Genomic DNA, 17,884 nt, shown 5'->3' on the forward strand with positions numbered 1-17,884 from the left:
CAACTTCGGACCACTCATGAAGGCCTCGAGAAGTCGTGTACCGTCCCATCGACGCCCTACATAGACACAAAAATGCCGCATCGGAGACATGTAAGCCTCGCTTGCTCTCTCTATAAGTCTCCATGTCCAGTTCCGCGCCCCCGCAACATTGCACATATATCAATACATCTCGCACTCTCCTCCTTCTCCTCGTTCCTCCACGCACCTTACTCACTATTCCAGCCGCCACTTCGCTCAAAAAAACGAACCTATTTGTCGAATCCATGGATCTGAAAAGCAGCTTTGTCCAAATTATCGACGGACAGGTCGGCCCTGCCAAGGAAACCCGTCATGTGATCAACCCCGCCAACCTGAAGCCCATGGGCGAGGTTCCTGTGGCTACTCAGGATGACTTGGATCTCGCAGTTACTGCTGCGAAGAAGGCTTTCAAGAAATGGTCAAAAGTCCCCTACGAAGAGCGTCGTCGTGCTGTTCTGGCCTATGCGGACGCTGTATGCGAGCTGCGGGATGAATTCCGAGACCTTCTCATCGCAGAGCAAGGAAAGCCGGTAAGGGCTATTTCCCATTGTATCTGAGGCTCTGCGTTAACAGCGTTGGCGATGACAGATCCCTCAAGCAGACTTCGAGACGGACGCGGCTATCTATTGGATCCGTGGCATGGCGGATATTCCTTTGCCGGATGATGTCATCGAGGACGGCGAAGACCGGAGCATCATTACAAGCTATGTTCCAATTGGTGTTGTCGGTGCCATTGTTCCATGGAACTTTCCTCTTCTTTTGGCTGCAGGAAAGCTAGCTCCTGCTCTCCTCACGGGAAACGTCATCATTGTCAAGCCCTCGTAACTGCCCCTCCCTCCCTACAAAGGTTTCAACATGGCGATGGCCTTGTGCTAACCAAGTTGCTATTCTAGGCCTTTCACCCCCTATTGCGGTCTCAAGCTTGTTGAACTTGCGCAGCAGTTCTTCCCTCCGGGTGTCGTTCAATCCCTAAGCGGAGATGACAGACTCGGTCCTTGGCTTACCAGTCACCCCGGCATTGACAAAATCAGCTTTACTGGTTCTACAGCGACCGGTAAGCTTGTGCTTCAGAGTGCTAGCAAGACATTGAAGAGGGTCACCTTGGAACTGTGAGTTTCGCTTCGAAGTGATAAATGGATAAAGTTATACTAAGACAGTTGTCAGTGGTGGTAATGATCCTGCTATCATCTGTCCCGATGTTGACATCGACAAGGTTGCTGAGAAGGTGAGTGATATTGTGATCCGACCAGGGTGTATCTGCTAACAACCTAGGTTTCTTTCTTCGCCTTCCTGAATTCCGGACAGGTTCGTACTCCAAGTTCTTTTCTACTCCCGATTTCTGTTAGAGGCTGACAGTTCTTCGGGAAAGCTATGCCTAAATGTGAAGCGCATCTATGTTCACGAATCCATTTTCCCCCAATTCCGAGAGGCATTGGTGAAGCAGGTCAAGTCCTATGTTGTTGGAGACGGTTCAAAGGAGGGTGTCAGCCATGGGCCTCTCCAAAACGAGATGCAGTACAAGCGAGTCACATCGTTCTTCGAGGACATCAAGACGGAAGGGTGGAAAGTGGCTGTGGGGGGTGAAATCAAGTCCTCTGAAGGGTATTTCATCAGTCCTACAATCATCGATCAACCTCCTGATGATTCACGAATTGTCGTCGAGGAGCCTTTTGGTAATTATGGGAATCTCTCTGCTCCCCGTGAATGAGTACTTACCTTCACTTACAGGCCCGATTGTGCCTCTTCTATCCTGGAAGACGGAGGAGGAGGTGATTGCCCGAGCCAACAACACCACCATGGGCCTAGGAGCCTCCGTCTGGTCCAACGACGTCGAAAAGGCATCCCGGATTGGAAAGGAAATCGAGGCAGGAAATGTGTGGATCAACACTCACTTTGATCTGTCCCCTGGAGCTCCCTTCGGAGGCCACAAGGAGAGTGGAATTGGAATGGAATGGGGGTTGAGCGGGCTGAAGGGATTTTGCAATACGCGGGCATTCTATGTCAACAAGAAGGTTATAGGCTAAACGGAATTTCGTGCACACTCTTTGTAAGTTGAATATTGCCCGATTTAGTTCCGGTTTATGGCGTGGTGTTTTTCCCAATCTACCTTCCGACTAGCCCACCAGTTACTCCATGATATCCTCCGCAATTGGCGTCATCATCTTGCGAAATAACATTTTAATCACCGTGTCCCGATTTTGCAATTACAAAGGGTGTGAGGATAAACAAGCCAGTCTTCCTAAGGGTCGTGCAATACTGTTGGAAATACGCCCTCCATTTCCTCGACCTCGAAGAAGACGGAAAACGAGAAGAAAAACTACGGGATCACTCTACAAAACTGACCCTACAAGCGCACGACCATTCCTTGTGCATTATTGTTCTCTCCCAAGGCTTCCAGATCGAAATGTTAAATCTGCGTCTTTACCGTCGCATCCACCGATGATAGTAATTGCGATGCCTCAACGTGGCTATAGGGTAGCTGTGGAGAGGAGTTTTTCGACTGCTCCCCGGCGGCTGAGTAAGCCTCCAAACGAGAACGCCGTCCATTCAAATACTGATGGAAGTAGGCCAATAACTAGGAGAGTCACCTGTAAGGTCAATGACCAAAACATTATAGAATCGCAATACGCCCTGGCATGGGTTGCAGCGTCACATGGTCTCGCGGACTGACTGAAATGAAGCCCTGTCCCACGAGTCGGCGACCTGGCGACCCCGGTGACCAAGCGCCTCAGTAAGAGCCCGAGACGATTTAATCACACCACGAACGCTTATTAAAAAGCGCCCTTAGTAGCCTCCACCTCACTTGATTCGGGGACCTTACATTTTAGTGGTTTGATAATTATATAATCTGAGAGAATCGCCAATAAACTCCACTCTGGTCATCGTAAAATCTTGGTATATAGCGTTACATTTCCGCCTACGTTGCATTTCATTACCATGCTCATGAGTTCCAAAGCAATACTTCGAAATCAATTGAGAAAAATACTGTCCGACATGTCCAAAAGAATTGTCATTATCGGCGGCGTTGCAGGCGGAATGTCTGCAGCCACCCGCCTTCGTCGACTCGATGAGTCGGCCACCATCACTGTATTCGAGCAGGGAAGCTACACTGGCTTTGCCAACTGCGGAATACCCTACGCCTTGGGGAACGTTATCAACAATGATGATGCACTGGTTCTTCGCACGCCAAACGACTTTAAAGAACGCTTCAACATCGATGTTCGCCTTGGCACGGAAGCTGTCAGCATCGATCGCTCCAATCGCATTGTCAAGGTTCAGTCGGTTGAAAACGATGAAGTCAGTGAAGTTGCTTACGACAAACTCATTCTGGCCCAAGGTGCTGAAGCCTTTCGACCCCCTACCGATGGTGCAGAACTGGATCATGTGGTCACGATGCAAACCATCTCCGACCTTCAGTACGTCCGAGCCATGATGTCGAACCGCAACATCAAGCACGCATGTGTCATTGGAGCTGGCTTCATTGGTATCGAAGTTGCCGAGAACTTGCGTAATCTCGGCCTCGAGGTTTCCGTCATCGAGTACGGGCCACACGTCTTTCCGCCCATTGACGCCGACATGGCCGAAATTCTTCATACAGAGCTCAAACGCAATGGAGTCAAGGTGTTTCTGAACTCGACGGTCAAAGAAATCGAAACGTCGCACATCATTTCCAGCGATGGATCTGAGATGCCTGCCGACTTGGTCATTATGGCCGCAGGAGTCAGGGCTAGAACAGCTCTAGCAAAGCAAGCGGAATTGGATGTCGGGAGAACTGGGATCACGGTCAACCCGCACATGCAAACCTCTGACCCGGACATCTACGCAGTTGGGGACATGGTCGAGACTCAACACAACATCGTGGGAAAGCCAACTATGCTTGCACTGGCTGGGCCCGCAAACCGACAAGGGCGCCTTGCAGCCGATCATATTTGTGGCAAGACCGTTGCATATCGAGGCAATGTCGGCACCGCCATCTGCAAAATCTTTGATCTGACCATTGGGTTCGTGGGTCTTTCTGTCGAAGCTCTTCGTCGACTGGGCCACGACCCTCTCTGGGTCACGGTGCATCCCCCAGACCATGCGGGCTACTACCCAGGCGCTCAAGCCATGACGATCAAACTCATATTTGAGAAAAACACGGGTCGCATCTTGGGCGCTCAGCTCATTGGCAAGACCGGTGTCGACAAGCGCCTTGACGTGCTCGCGACAGCGATGCAAGCGGAAATGACCGTGTTCGACCTGGAGCATCTTGAACTAGCTTATGCACCACCGTATGGATCGGCCAAAGACCCCGTCAACATGGCCGGCTTCGTTGCTTCGAATGTTCTTCGCGGAGATTGCGAAATCGTCCACGCGGAAGATCTCGGCCCCGAAATGCTCAACAATTTCCAGATAGTGGACGTACGCTCGCCAGGGGAATTCGCACGAGGCCACATACTACGAGGCACGAATATTCCCGTCGACACTTTGAGAGATCAATTGTCTGCGCTGGACAAGTCACTGCAAACCGTCGTTTATTGTCAGGTTGGGTATCGAGGATATTTAGGCTACCGAATCTTGAAACAAGCTGGTTTCAACGTTAAGAATCTTGACGGTGGCTTCAAGACGGTGGTTGAGGGAGGATATAAGCTTATTTAGATATGATATTTGAATTTTCCTCTAGCTTCGGTTTCACTGTCCTCTATCGGTTGTGCTCACGGCCCGCGTCGATCTCCGTTTTAGCCTCACCTGGGAAGACCTGAATAGGGGTCCGCCCACTTCTCCTGACCTTGGATGCAAGTGTCTGAGTCATCTTGATCAGTGATCACTAATTAAGCTGCTCACTAATTAGGCAATGAGTGCGAGACAATACACCGCCCCTGGCGAGCCGCCTCAACATGCACACTACATATGAGCCACTATTAACGAACCCACGTGCTATAGACTAGACCCTGTGCTTCCAAGCTACCATCACGCTTGTCTACCGTAGCCCACCGTCCCTATCCACTAGCTATTGCTAGACCACTACCCCTCCAAACTCTCTACATATGCCAACACGTTGCACCGTGGCCTACCGGTAGATTGCTCAATACGATGTCTTAATTCCCCTCGGACATGCGTCCGCGACCGCGATTCCCCTATTAAAACCTCGTAAAGTAAATATGATTGTTGCATGTGGCTTTTGTCAATAGACCGTACGTATTCACCGCATGGGAACTACCGGAAAGTGGCGTCGATCCAGACCGTCACGCCGTCCCGAGCTGAATCGCGCGGCTACTGCTTTGGGTACGTGGCTGGCTCGGCTAATGGCATTTTCCCCGAGGCGTCCAATAGTACATACTACTCCGCCTCGTTAAAAATGTGATTGGTAGCCTTACCATAGTACATGAGGCAGCTTGGTTTAAGGTCGAGAGGGGTGACGGGATTTCTCAGGTGTGACCGTACCTGCGTCGTTCAACCTTGGCCAGCCCAAAGCCTCATTAATTTTAACGCTGGCCACTCTTGATGCTTCGCCTTCTGCTGAATTCGTGACGTGATTCTCGTTGTGTGATCGTCGTTATTTGATTGGGACTTGGATTTCTGTGCTGCAGGATACCCAGCGTACACAGCCTCAGCCTCAATCGATCTGTGCTCCATAACACCCGTTGATTCAAGCATCAATTAACCTATTTGTTTAGGCTTGGGAGCTGACCTGCGCGGCTAACCGTTAGCCCGTTAAGAGAGTGATCACGTTGGACGGTGAGGGTCCGGAACTCAGCCACAGTCAGCCTGCATTCAATAGTAGCAGGTAGTGCTCCGTAGTGTCTGTTTCACAAGCTCGACCACAGTTCACAATTGACAGGAGACTTACCAAGTTCCAGCCGGCTGGGTTCGACTTAAGAAAAAGGCTGACGACAAAACGCCACTCACGGCTACCCTTTTGGAAGGTAACCAGGTCTGGACCAAAGGCAAAGGACTTCTCGCCATTTGGTTGCGTGCGTCTCAGGGCGGCTCATCCGATATCACTTGCTGGTGCATCTCCATACGCCAAATTAAATGTCAATTACCTGATTGGATGCCCTGAAATCCGGTCCTAAAATTCGCAAGGATACTGCAGAGGTGTCCCCCTAGGCAGCAATGCGCATCTAGTGGTTAAACAATGCGCTTACGAACAGCCACATTCAACGCCACGAGCAACCACAGCGCCAAGAGCGGTTTCAGAGAGGGAAAGGAGAGAGAGAGAAACAGCGTATTGCGAGTCGGAGATGCAGAAACCAACATCTCGTGGTGGCTTTCGGTCATTTGCTGTGATGGTTTTACATAATGTGAGAACGGGATGCGCGAGGATAGTGACGGGGCTGAAAGGCTAACACGGTCGAGACCGCAGCCGCAGAGAGACGTTTTAGCGCTGGCCACGCGGAAAACCACAAACATTCCTCCGCTTGAGTAATGTGTAAGCTGAGTGGCGTCTGCCACATGAATGTTTTGTTTTAGCCTGTGCCTGACAAGCCATGTCCACCGCATTGGGTGGCCTATTGGACGGTGAGCCTATGTCTCGGTAAGTGACCAGCCCGTGGCGGAGAACGCGCGCCTCCTTAAAGTGACTTTGGCAATTGTACTAAAAGTCTAGGAGCTGACCCCCCCTACGCTATTCCGGAGTAAGCCGGGGTAGCCTCATTGCTAGCACAGCTTGGCATTCGACCATGTCTGTTTTGGGCATCACAGTGGCGGCAGTCGACCTTTCTAGGACCTCAGGGCTGAAAACATGGCGCCTCGGACACCAAACAGGCCTTGTCGTCTAAGCCGTCGTCCAATATCGCCGGGGCGAGGCTTTTTACGGCAGCGGCGGTGATGGGAGTCCTCTGGCAGTTAGCCTAGCCCTATCTATGTGCTTGAACGTTGAGCACGTCGGAGACTACGGGTGGTGATGGGAAACGAGGATATAAGAAGCCCTCGTCGCCTACCTTTCCAAACTCAATCCCATTCCTCAGCAGCAACACACTTGCCAATCGACAACCCATCCCTTCACCCATCTCTATATCCTCTCCCCCTTCACATCCTCCAGAACCATGAAGTTCTCTGCCACTCTTTGCAGCCTCACCGGGCTTCTCGGCCTGGCCCTGGCCGCCGCACCCATCAAGAACGATGGCATCTCGGCCGACATCGTTGTCCCCGACAAGTACATCGTCAAGTACAAGACCGGCACCGATGCCACTGAGCGAAAGAACCACGAAAACGGAATCACCAAGAAGGCCAAGAAGAAGAACAAGAAGGGTGTTGTCGACACCATCGACGTCGGCGGACTCCACGCCTACGTTGTTGAGATCCCTCCCTCGGAGGTCTCGGACATTGCCAACTCTAACTTGGTCAGTAATCTTCAACCCTTTCGTTTAGACAACCACTAAATTCCGTCATCAGATTGAGTACATCGAGAAGGACAGCATCACCAACGTCACTGCTGTCGCCGCCGAGCCGCTCGACAAGCGTGCCGCTGTCAGCCAGCTCAACGCCCCTTGGGGTCTCGCCCGTATCTCGCACAAGCTCGGAGGTAACTCTGGCTCCCACGAGTCCAACTACTACTACGACAACACCGCCGGTGCTGGTGTCCGCGTGTATGTCATCGACACAGGCATCCGGACTACCCACACTGAGTTCCAGGGCCGCGCCGTCTGGGGCGCCAACTTCATCAGCGGCTCGCCCAATACCGACGAGTACGGCCACGGCACTCACGTCGCCGGTACCGTTGCTGGCAAGACGTTCGGCGTGGCCAAGCGTGCGACTGTCGTGGCTGTCAAGGTGCTTGACAAGACCGGCTCCGGCACTATGTCTGGTGCCATCCTGGGCATTAACTGGGCTGTCAACAACGCCAAGTCACTCGGTATCGCTAAGAAGGCCGTCATCAACATGTCTCTCGGTGGTGCCTACACTGCCTCCGTCAACGCGGCCGTCAAGGCTGCTACCGATGCTGGTCTCACCGTCGTTGTCTCTGCTGGCAACTCCAACTCCGACAGCTCATTCTACTCGCCCGCTTCTGCTCCCTCTGCCATCACTGTTGGTGCTGTTGAGGGTACCAACTACCGCGCTTGGTTCTCCAACTATGGCTCCTTGGTCGATATCTTCGCCCCTGGTGTCAGCACCCTCAGCTCTTACTACCTCAGCGACACTTCTAGCCGGTACTTCGCTGGTACTAGCATGGCCTCTCCCCATGTCGCCGGTCTTGCGGCCTACTTTATCGCCAAGGAGGGTCTCTCTGGCTCCGTTGCCGTCACCAACCGCATCCTCGGCGCTGCTGTTATCGGTGTTGTTGCAGACCCGCAGGGTAGCCCGAACCGCATGGCTTACAACGGCCTTGGGGCTTAAATGATAGTGTAAAAGGCAGTGACATGAGTTCTTCCTTTTATTTCCTTGTTTGTCTTTCTTTTTCTAGACCTAGAATCTGCTTTGGATATGTTATCCTGGAGATACCATTGAGTTAGAGTCCCAATGATTATAAGTTACTACATCTCTCGCTACTCAGTCTGTGATGAGCCCTGCCCATCGTGTTTACAATTATTTGATTACCTGAATGAATTAAAACGTGTTGAGTAAATGCAGCCATTCTCCGTAGACGCGGCCTGAATCTGACCGGTATTACCTGGCTATATATCGGGCGGCAAGGGAGGCTTAGTCCCGAGATCGGTTGTAACTTGTCCCCTGCACAGTTTATCCGCGGAACAACTGCCCAAAAACAGTCGAATATAACCTAATTGATCGAGTCTGAACTCTGGACGAGGGTTAACCAAAGAATAGCAACAGCTTCGTCATATAAGGGGCTGAATCGTGCTGGCTGCAGAATCATTGCCAGGATGAAACCCCTCCTTTCCATACCTATGGCAAGGATCTAGACGCAAATGCGGTATACATAGAGATGCAAGCTGCCAAAGTAAGACGCACTCGGCGCTTTGAGTATCCCACCCAGATTCGCAAGTTCGTTTTTGCGATTGCGAACATCTCGCCAAATCTATATTGCTAGTCATTCTCATGGCTCACATCGTCACGGTCCCTGATATCACGGGCGGCGCGATCGGCATCACCCAGCAGAGCCCAGACGTGTTCATCGTTGGCGCCGCCAACTTCACCATCGGTCCGGTAATTGTTGATTACGGCACTATGGGGCTTCAACGACTCGACCCAGACGAAGTGAAGTGAGTCGTAATTGTAAGCGTATGCAATACGGACCAAGAAGCGCAACCGGAGTTTAAACATTTCTCTGGAGACCCCACGGTTTATCTGAGGCCTAGAAAACACAATATACCAACGCTGCGCCTCAATACCACCTCCTATCCCTCTATTCAGGGTGAATGTATCGCTGCAGCCACGCAACAGCTGCATCTTTTCCTCGAACCATGGCCGCCTTCTCTCCTGGTCTCGAATCGTCTCCTCGCGTCAAACAAGAATGGCGAACGCCGGGAAAGTGCTGGTAGTCGAACGGCAAGCCTGCAGTCTGGGCCCGCTTGAAGGTATATAGCTTAAGCTCAGGCGTATAGGTAAAGTCGTCCTCCGGGGCGAGCATCTGAAACGGCACGCCGACGTTGTCGATGTCGTCTTCGGTCAAATTGGATGGGTGGCCAGAAATGATGCAATCTACAAGCGGAGGGTTGTGTTCTCTAGCTCCAAGCCGAAAGACGGCCCATCCGCCGAAGCAGTAGCCAGCAGCTCCAACGCGGGCAAATCGCTCCCGCAGGTGCTTTGCAAACGTGATGATTTCAGGCTCTCGAATTTGTCGAGAATTCCGCTTAACAAATCCATCCAAGCCAACCTCTTCATATCTCTCTTGGCGGCAAAGGTCGAAATCGAGAACCTCGCCGTTGAAAAAGTCAGGGACATAGGCCGTCACATTGGCTTCTTTGGCGAAATGATCTGCCAGCAGACGAATGTTAGGGAACGTCCAGCCGAAGACGTCGTGGATAACGAGAACGGCTGCATCTGGGTTATCGCCAGTGATATAAGTGTCGAGGTTTGCGAGTTTATCGGTTCGGCCGACGGGAGTCCCCTCCCATCGGAAACCCTTGAAACAACAGGAAGAATAAGGCATGTCGATATCGTGCCAAAAATGGGTAGAGAAAATGAGGCGAAGAAAGAGATGTATCAGGGTATTTACCTGTATTTAACGAGAGACGGATTCCCCACGACGACCCATCTTGAGCTAGAAGTTGAACTGCAAGATGAAACAGAATACTGGAGCACCTTCTTAAATTATTTGATCTCCGCACTCACCCACTCACTAGCAGACCCACCTGTCAGCATGTTGCATTAGCCGCGGACTTAGTGCATACCTTCCCTTCAACCTGGACTCTGTGACAACCTCGGGCGATCAGTGATGAGCAGACCAGGAAGAACCCCGGGCACGTAGACCAATTTCCCTTTCTCCTAAAAGCGAGTAGCGGTATCCTAAGTTTAGTTCACCAAATAAAGCCGTACACATCGATTACTAAAGCAGCTGCAATCTAACATGAAACTCTTTCTTATTTTAGGAACAACAGGTCAGTATTTCTTCTTGCTTCTTCTATGACTAAATTACAGCTATAAAAACCGGTAATTTAATAGACCACTAATAAACTGTGCCCGAAATATTGTTGAGAAACCACCAAGAAAAAATATTACTAAAGTTCCATCATCTATACCTGTCCTGAAACATTCTGGAATTCCAGATAGGATATTCTTGATAGAGGAACATGATAAATACTATCAAGCTTCTGCCGTTTTCTCTTGCGATAAGATTCATTCTGGCATCATTGCTGGTCATATCGTAATCCAGGCTTCAACCCATCCTTGGTTGATAAGGCTATTCATGGTTAGTTCAATTCAACTCTAACAAACTTGAAGTACTCACCAAAGGCTTCGGCGGAGCATCGATCCAGGCCGCCATTCTAAGATGCCGATTATCCGTTGCCGTCAGAGAAAGATCATATTTATTCGGCTTCTCCGTCGAGTAGATAAAGTTGGTCGGAAACCCTGGGTCATATGGCGATGCTTCGTGAATATCATCAATGTCTTCCTTAGAGAGCTTTACTCGTAGAGCATCAGGCATGGCGTTTATCTGAGCCACCGTGTTGACTCCCACAATGGGGAAGACATAGGTCGATTGATGGAGTAGATATGCGAGGGCCTGATGATGTCAATACAGGTTTCAAGCACGAAGAGTCGCCACCTACTATAGCCTGAAATGATGTCCCCTTTTCATTTGCTATCTTCTCAATTGTTTTGGAGACGGCAAGAGCTTTCTCACTCGGCGACGCTTGAGCAGCGTCTGGATCGCTTTCCCGTTCATGTCTTTGTTTGGCGGACAATAACGTGCCGGTTCCCAAGGCAGCGAAAGGAACGATGGCCATGCCTTGGTCTTCGCACATTGGGATGATCTCTCCTTCCATGTCACGAAATGAAGCGTTCCACTTGCCTTCGTAGACCGAGAACGGGGTCAGGCCATGGTGTCTAGCATCTGCACACGGTGTCAGGACGTAGTTGGAACTCCACGACGATCAAACTTACAGTCATTCGCCTTGACGACAACCCAGGCTGGTGTATCCGAAACACCCAAGTAAAGAACCTCCTTGGCCATAACGTGCGCATGCAACCCCTTCATAACCTCTTCGACCGAGGTCGTGAAATCCCACCAGTGTACGTAAAGAATATCGATATAGTCGGTCCTCAAGTTCTTCAAGCTATGCCGCACAGATACGTGCATGCTCTTCATAGAGTTTCCAATAAAGTTGCTCTGCAAAGGCTCATTCCCCCTGTTTTGAGAGCGATAGTGAGCGGAGTACTTGGTAGCAATAACCATTTGATCCCGGACACCACGCTTGTCCATCCATTGACCAATGAGCTTTTCGGAGTCTCCCCAATTGTAGACGTTTGCCGTGTCGATGAAATTGCCTCCAATGGCGAAGAATGCGTCTAACAACTCAAATGGGTCTTCATTTTTGCCGGTATATTCGCTCCATGAGTTGCCGATGCTGATGCCTCCAAGGCATATGGGTGAGACCTTGACTGCGGCGTTGGGGGAGAGCACACGATGGTAGCCCATTGGAGAACTGGGCTTGGGCGAGGGTTGAAACAAAGACATGATGATGTTGGCTCGATGGGTGATAAGTAATGGGACGAGCCAGTGTTCCAGAGCGAGTGCCTTGGCTTTTTATCTTCAGAGACGATAACCATATTTCCTCCTCCTCCAACATGGCATGTCGTCACCCACGCTCGCAAGTCTGCATGTAGCCGGAATACAACCCGAATAATGAGTCATGCAGATCTACCCCCGCAAGCTAATGCAACTTGCTGACAGCCCTTCCAAGTTACTCCGTACTTAAACAAGAAACCTGTGGGGCTCACTACTACTAAGACTGACCAATAACGCATTCCTGTTACCCTCAGCGCAGCACATGGTATTAGGGGTTGTAACTATCTTTGACGTGTTCTAAGTCATCTAGAGTTAACCTTTAATTGATTTGTAATATGATATTTCTAAGCGTTTCACATTCTGTCATCAAAAACTTGATTTTCTTACGAAGCGAGGCCTTGAGGTTTGTAGACGCTTGTTGATGATGTCTGTGGCTGATTGGAGAAAATCACGCTTGAACAGGTATCGATAACTCCGCAACTCCGCAAGCAACTCCGCAAGCAACTCCGAGCTCGTTGAGCCAGCCTGAGAGGTGGGTGGAGGCCATGGAGCACAAAAACCTGTACTGCACATGTCCGTACAGATGCCTTGTCCGGTGACAGATGGTGTGATCGAAGAGACTGCGCGTCTCAGAGCAAACTGGGGTGCAGCGTTATCATTGCTGGAAATGAGCAGATGTGGTCTCATTTGTATTTCAAAACCCCATCAACAACAATCTATCACCCGCGTTGAAGCCAACATCACGAGCTGTCCAACTTGAAACTTGCGTGTAGACACGACGGAGAACCAGTAAATTTCCCATCTAAGCAATATACGCTGGTTAACGGTTTCCGAAAAGCCTATTCTCGTCGATCTGAACGTCCATCTTGTGGAAATCGTCAAGAACGTAGCCAGCATATCATACGAAAGACAAGTAGACACCAGACTTCATTAATCCCCTGCATCTCCTCAAACTTTGCGTCAACCCAGCAATCATCAACCTCCACTCTGGCATCTTCCAGTTTGTCTTCATCGCCACTTGGAGTCGATTCAAGTAAGGTCCAACCGCACTGTATTCGGTTTGGCTTGTTCCGGGACTCTTGACCCGTCCTTCCCCGATCCAACTCGTTGCATATCTTCCGAATGACATTCTTTGTACAGGTCCATTAAAACGGTGTAACTCTCACTGTAGGATGTTGAGTTAAGTCGTTGGAGGTTCCGGAATACCACTTTCCGATTCTTGTAGGCCGTTTGCTGTTTGCTGACCTTCGGGGCTTTTGATGACTGATCAGGGGGGTTGAGCGACTCCTCCTTCGCCTCTGTATTCTCAAAATGGCCTCCATTGGGACCATTATTGGGCCTCTCAGATTGAGTATGCCTAAGATCTGTTGAGCTGCCATAATGACCTATGCTACAATGCAGCCACCTTCAAAGCCCATTGGCCAGCCCTGGGAGCGTCTTAGACAAGAGATGACATGCCAGATTCGCAGACCAGGGTTGAAATGGGCGGTAAAGTGACATGTAGTGTGCCAGGTGACGTTGTGTTCCGCTGTGGCCACCTTAGCCGGGTTCGTATGGAGTGTGGACGGCGCTTTAGCGGCAATACCACCGTGATTCATTCACGTACCCGTGCCTTCGCTCTGTGATAACGCTCTCCTCCAAATTGGTTTGCACTTGGGTATTGGTCACCCTCTGTTCGTGGCTTCTATGCTCGTCGTGCTTGTTAGACCATAATCGTGGCGTAAAGATGAGGCTTAGTTAGATAGTCAGCGCTTGTGACGCCTCAGCGCCGTAAGGCTGGAGAGCGATTGGGCACCATTGGGCAGCAAAGGGCCGTGTAGTGCATGGCTGTAACTGTGCCGTCTCTTATCAAGACGTCGTCTACCCAACATTCCTAACGGCTTCTTTATTGCTCGTTCCATTTTAGTGGTTTCTTATAGTCCACGCGCCAGAATACGCCTTGGGTCAAGCTCCGCTCCACCCATCATGACCGCCAAAATGTCAATCAATCTCAACCCGGCCATGTCCCCGACCCATTGGACAACCCTCCTTTGTCTGCTTGCTGGGGCAATTTGTACTATTCTCTTGTCCCGTCTCTTGTTCCGTCCAACAGCGCGCCTCAAGCCCGCGACACCGGTCACACAGCGAGGTGTCCATCTCGTCCAAGTCAAGCTCAACAGGGACGATGCCGACACAGACATCGACATCATCGCCATCCATGGGCTCGACACGACGTCGCGAGACACGTGGACATGGAAAGACCCCAGGGATCCTAAGAACCAAGACAAGTGGGTTAACTGGCTACACCCGGGTATGCTTCCAGAGAGCGTGCATCGGGCCCGGATCTTTACATGCGACTGGCCAGCCAATCTGCTTGAACCATCAGACTTGGTACAAAAGACAATGGAGGAGTATGCTCTGCTTCTGCTCGAAGGCATCCAGAGAGTGCTCTTTGGGGACGCCGCAAGAAGAGAAGACCGGCCCATAGTCTTCATCGCATCGTGTCTTGGGGGCATTATCTTGATGAAGGCTCTCGTGCACGCAGATGACAAAAGAAGCAGCTATTATCGTCTAAGGAGAGCTGCACGTGGTATTGTTTTCCTTGCTACGCCGTTCCGAGGGACTTCGTTCCAGGACGTCGCGGCCTGGGCGGAGCCAGGTCTGAAGGCCAAGGCTTCAATCCAAGGTCGAAAAGTGAGCAGGCTACTTGATAGCGTAAAGGGATCGACCTTCGACCTTGAGGAACTCGTCCACAAATTCACCCAGCTATGTCAAGACAAGGGCAATCCCTGCGAAGTGTTCAACTTTTATGAACTTCAAACGACGAGCCTGCCGCTGAAAGTATTCCCTTGGCTACCCACTTGGCTCCGCCACCAAAAACAGGTAACCATCGCGGAACTCAATTATTCTCCGTCCCATGACTAACGCTTTCAGCTGGTCAACAAGTCCTCAGCAACGCTGGATATAATCCCTGATCCACTATCCCTGGATCGACGCCACTCTCTGATGAACAAGTTTCACAGCCCTAAATGTGCAGATTATCAGAAAGTCGCCGATCAAATTGAAAAGATGGTCGGGAAGATTCGCGAGGGGACTCGACTACAACAAGCGGACGCATGGATACGGAAAAAACACTACAATGCAGACAAGCTCCGAATTGAACGACTCTCGGGCGATCTGTTGCCGATGGATCAGTGCTACATCAATCTCGCCATAGTGGAGCAGTCTGGGCTGAACACAGGCCGCTCGAACGAAGGAGGCGCAAAGCCCTCCCCGTTTTCACTCTTCGCTCGACAGAAGGTTGAGACGTCAGATAGGAACATTGAGGTCAAGCTGCCGACAATCTTCAACGAACGCAAAGGCCACGATGGTAGCGCAGTAGAACCAAGAAGAATATTAATTCGAGGGCGCGCTGGAGTGGGGAAGACTACATTGTGCAAAAAGATTGTCTACGAATTTTCCCGAGGCACATGGAGCGAATGGACCAAGATGTTCAATCGTGTCCTTTGGGTCCCTCTGCGGAATCTGAAACTACCAGACAGACGACAAATACCGGGATATAACTTTGAACATCTCTTTATTCATGAGTATTTCTCGCTGCCGAAAAGCAGACCGGACCTGGCTAGAGAATTGTCCGATGCAGTAGCGACCGATAACAACAAAACCCTCTTTCTCCTCGATGGCCTGGACGAAGTATCCCAGGACTTGGGAGCCGCAGATGCCATGTCCCGCTTCCTCACGGAGCTGTTGAAACAGCCAAACGTCATCATCACCTCCCGACCGTCTGCCAAGCCTCCACCTGACCTGGACCTCGAATTGGAAACGATTGGATTCTACCCAGATCAAGTGCAAGCTTACCTCGACGCCGACCCCAACATGAAGCCAAAAGCCAACCAGGTTCAATTATTCCTTCGAGAGCATTGGCTCATCCAGGGACTCGTTCGGATTCCAATCCAACTGGATGCGCTTTGCTACGCCTGGGAAGACTTTAGTTCCGGGACGGCGCCAGATACCATGACTGGGATATATAACGCTATTGAGTATAAGTTGTGGAAGAAGGATATTGAGCGACTGGGTAAGCAGTACGATGGGAAGCCGGTGACGGCTTCTCAAATTGACTCCTCCGAAGTCAAGGACCTAGTCGAACATGAGGCCTATTTTCTTGAAGGCCTTGCCTTCACTGGAATGCACAGTGACACCATCGATTTCACATCAGAGCATCGAAAACCTATATCTAAGCAGTTCAATTGCTCCAGAATGTTACTCCATAAGACACTTCCAAACCTATCTTTCTTGCGGACATCAGACCCATCATCAAGGCTCGAAGATCGGAACTACCACTTTATCCACCTCACCTTTCAGGAGTACTTTGCGGCGCGGTATTTCGTACGGCAGTGGAAGGATCACAAGCAACTCGAATATGCCTTCAAGAGGCAACAAGATGCCCCCTCCGATCTGCCGACCGACCCAGTTGGATTTCTTCAAAAACATAAATACTCGGCGCGATACGATGTCTTTTGGCGCTTTGTTGCCGGCTTACTAGACGCGGACGGCCAGGCAAACCGATTCATCGATATAATTGAAGAGAAACCGCTGGACCTTTTGGGTCCTACACATCAACGGCTGGTCATGCATTGCCTGAGCGAAATATCGGGTGACTTGCGCATTCGAGTAGACCTAGAACGAAGGCTATCGAAGTGGCTACTATTTGAATGCAGATTCGACCATGAGGCACAACTAGCAAGCGAAGTGGAATTTCCCGAGCAGGCGTTGGACATCGCCTTACGTGAAGGGTCTGATGTAAAGGCAACGATTTTAGAGTGGCTATACTTTCGGGCCACGCTTCCGCCGAGAATTCTTGCACAGGTGGCTCCCCAGCTCGAGGACGAGAATTGGCGGGTCCGAGAGGCCGCCATCGGAGCCTTAGGTTGTCGACCAGACCTGCCAGAGGAGATATTGGCGGCCGTAGCAGCAGGGCTCGAGGATGAGAACTGGCGGGTCCGAGGGGCCGCCATTGAAGCCTTAGGTGATCGATCAGACCTGCCAGAGGAGATATTGGCGGCCGTAGCAGCAGGGCTCGAGGATGAGGACTGGCGCGTCCGATGGGCCGCCGTCCAAGAGTTAGGTCGTCGACCAGACCTGCCGGAGAAGATGCAGACGGCTGTGGAGGCGCGGCTTGAGGACGAGAATGAGAGAGTCCGAGAGGCCGTCAGATCCTTAGGTCGCCGATCGGACCTGTCAGAGAAGATAAAGACGGCTGTGGCAACACGGCTTGAAGACAAAGTATCACCTATCCGAGCGGCCGCCATTGGAGCCTTAGGTAGCCGATTAGACCTGGAGGAGAAGATGCCGATAGCTGCAGTGGCCCAGCTCGAAGATGGGAACTGGAAAGTCCGAGTGGACGCTCTCGAAGAGTTACGTAGCCGATCGGACCTGTCAGAAAAGATACTGACGGCTGTGGCAGCGCGGCTTGGGGATAAGCACCCGAGCGTCCAAATGTCCGCCTGGAGTGTAATGCGGAAGAATGCAAAATCCTACTACACCCTTCTCAGCGGCCCTCACGCAACATCCTTGTACAGGTTTCTATTCAGACAAAGCTTCAAGGAACAATTGAGTTGGTATATTGATGACGGCCACTCTTGCGTCAACATGCCAGAGGGTATTACGAGGATTTCCATTGAGAATCAACAAAATGACATCAGGGTCATGATCAACGAAGCGCGGCCAGCAGATACACCATCAATATGTGGAAGCGGGTAGCGCTGAAGCTGCACC

The 17,884-nt window shown here is 51.0% G+C and overlaps 6 protein-coding genes across 6 annotated transcripts; 4 read left to right on the top strand and 2 right to left on the bottom strand.

The window, feature by feature from the left end:
• Positions 1–72: 72 nt before the first annotated feature.
• On the top strand, positions 73–2,042 carry BGZ61DRAFT_493105 (Aldehyde/histidinol dehydrogenase; the record flags this gene model as incomplete). Its single annotated transcript, XM_046250607.1, has 8 exons — positions 73–124; positions 223–548; positions 607–839; positions 912–1,127; positions 1,183–1,243; positions 1,291–1,323; positions 1,388–1,691; positions 1,747–2,042. The coding sequence occupies 8 exons, from the start codon at positions 73–75 to the stop codon at positions 2,040–2,042; spliced, it is 1,521 nt and encodes a 506-aa protein (XP_046106389.1).
• A 970-nt stretch (positions 2,043–3,012) lies between these two features.
• BGZ61DRAFT_516856 (FAD-dependent pyridine nucleotide-disulfide oxidoreductase) lies at positions 3,013–4,656 on the top strand (the record flags this gene model as incomplete). The annotated part of the gene is made up of 1 exon (XM_046252307.1): positions 3,013–4,656. One exon carries the CDS (start codon positions 3,013–3,015, stop codon positions 4,654–4,656), a length of 1,644 nt encoding a protein of 547 aa, XP_046106390.1.
• A 2,390-nt stretch (positions 4,657–7,046) lies between these two features.
• On the top strand, positions 7,047–8,337 carry BGZ61DRAFT_493107 (peptidase S8/S53 domain-containing protein; the record flags this gene model as incomplete). Its single annotated transcript, XM_046250608.1, has 2 exons — positions 7,047–7,343; positions 7,450–8,337. The coding sequence occupies 2 exons, from the start codon at positions 7,047–7,049 to the stop codon at positions 8,335–8,337; spliced, it is 1,185 nt and encodes a 394-aa protein (XP_046106391.1).
• Positions 8,338–9,304: 967 nt separating this feature from the next.
• BGZ61DRAFT_348965 (Alpha/Beta hydrolase protein) lies at positions 9,305–10,051 on the bottom strand (the record flags this gene model as incomplete). The annotated part of the gene is made up of 1 exon (XM_046240112.1): positions 9,305–10,051. One exon carries the CDS (start codon positions 10,049–10,051, stop codon positions 9,305–9,307), a length of 747 nt encoding a protein of 248 aa, XP_046106392.1.
• A 561-nt stretch (positions 10,052–10,612) lies between these two features.
• BGZ61DRAFT_418166 (NADP-dependent oxidoreductase domain-containing protein) lies at positions 10,613–12,147 on the bottom strand. The gene is made up of 4 exons (XM_046243426.1): positions 11,506–12,147; positions 11,172–11,455; positions 10,850–11,125; positions 10,613–10,801 (listed from the first exon to the last, which is right to left on the bottom strand). Exons 1-4 carry the CDS (start codon positions 12,077–12,079, stop codon positions 10,778–10,780), a joined length of 1,158 nt encoding a protein of 385 aa, XP_046106393.1. The 5' UTR covers positions 12,080–12,147; the 3' UTR covers positions 10,613–10,777.
• A 1,984-nt stretch (positions 12,148–14,131) lies between these two features.
• On the top strand, positions 14,132–17,869 carry BGZ61DRAFT_418170 (nacht nucleoside triphosphatase; the record flags this gene model as incomplete). The annotated part of the gene is made up of 2 exons (XM_046243427.1): positions 14,132–14,992; positions 15,044–17,869. 2 exons carry the CDS (start codon positions 14,132–14,134, stop codon positions 17,867–17,869), a joined length of 3,687 nt encoding a protein of 1,228 aa, XP_046106394.1.
• Between the last annotated feature and the right edge of the window lie 15 nt (positions 17,870–17,884).

Source organism: Ilyonectria robusta (genome assembly GCF_021365365.1).
Source record: "Ilyonectria robusta strain PMI_751 chromosome Unknown BGZ61scaffold_7, whole genome shotgun sequence".
Lineage (NCBI taxonomy): Eukaryota > Fungi > Ascomycota > Sordariomycetes > Hypocreales > Nectriaceae > Ilyonectria > Ilyonectria robusta.

Coding starts and splice junctions, on each gene's coding strand:
- BGZ61DRAFT_418166 (XM_046243426.1), bottom strand. CDS start 12,079: ATGTCTTTGTTTCAACCCTCGCCCAAGCCCAGTTCTCCAATGGGCTAC. Junction 11,126..11,171: donor GGACATCATTTCAGGCTATA/GTAGGTGGCGAC, acceptor TGACATCATCAG/GCCCTCGCATATCTACTCCA. Junction 10,802..10,849: donor ATGCTCCGCCGAAGCCTTTG/GTGAGTACTTCA, acceptor AACCATGAATAG/CCTTATCAACCAAGGATGGG.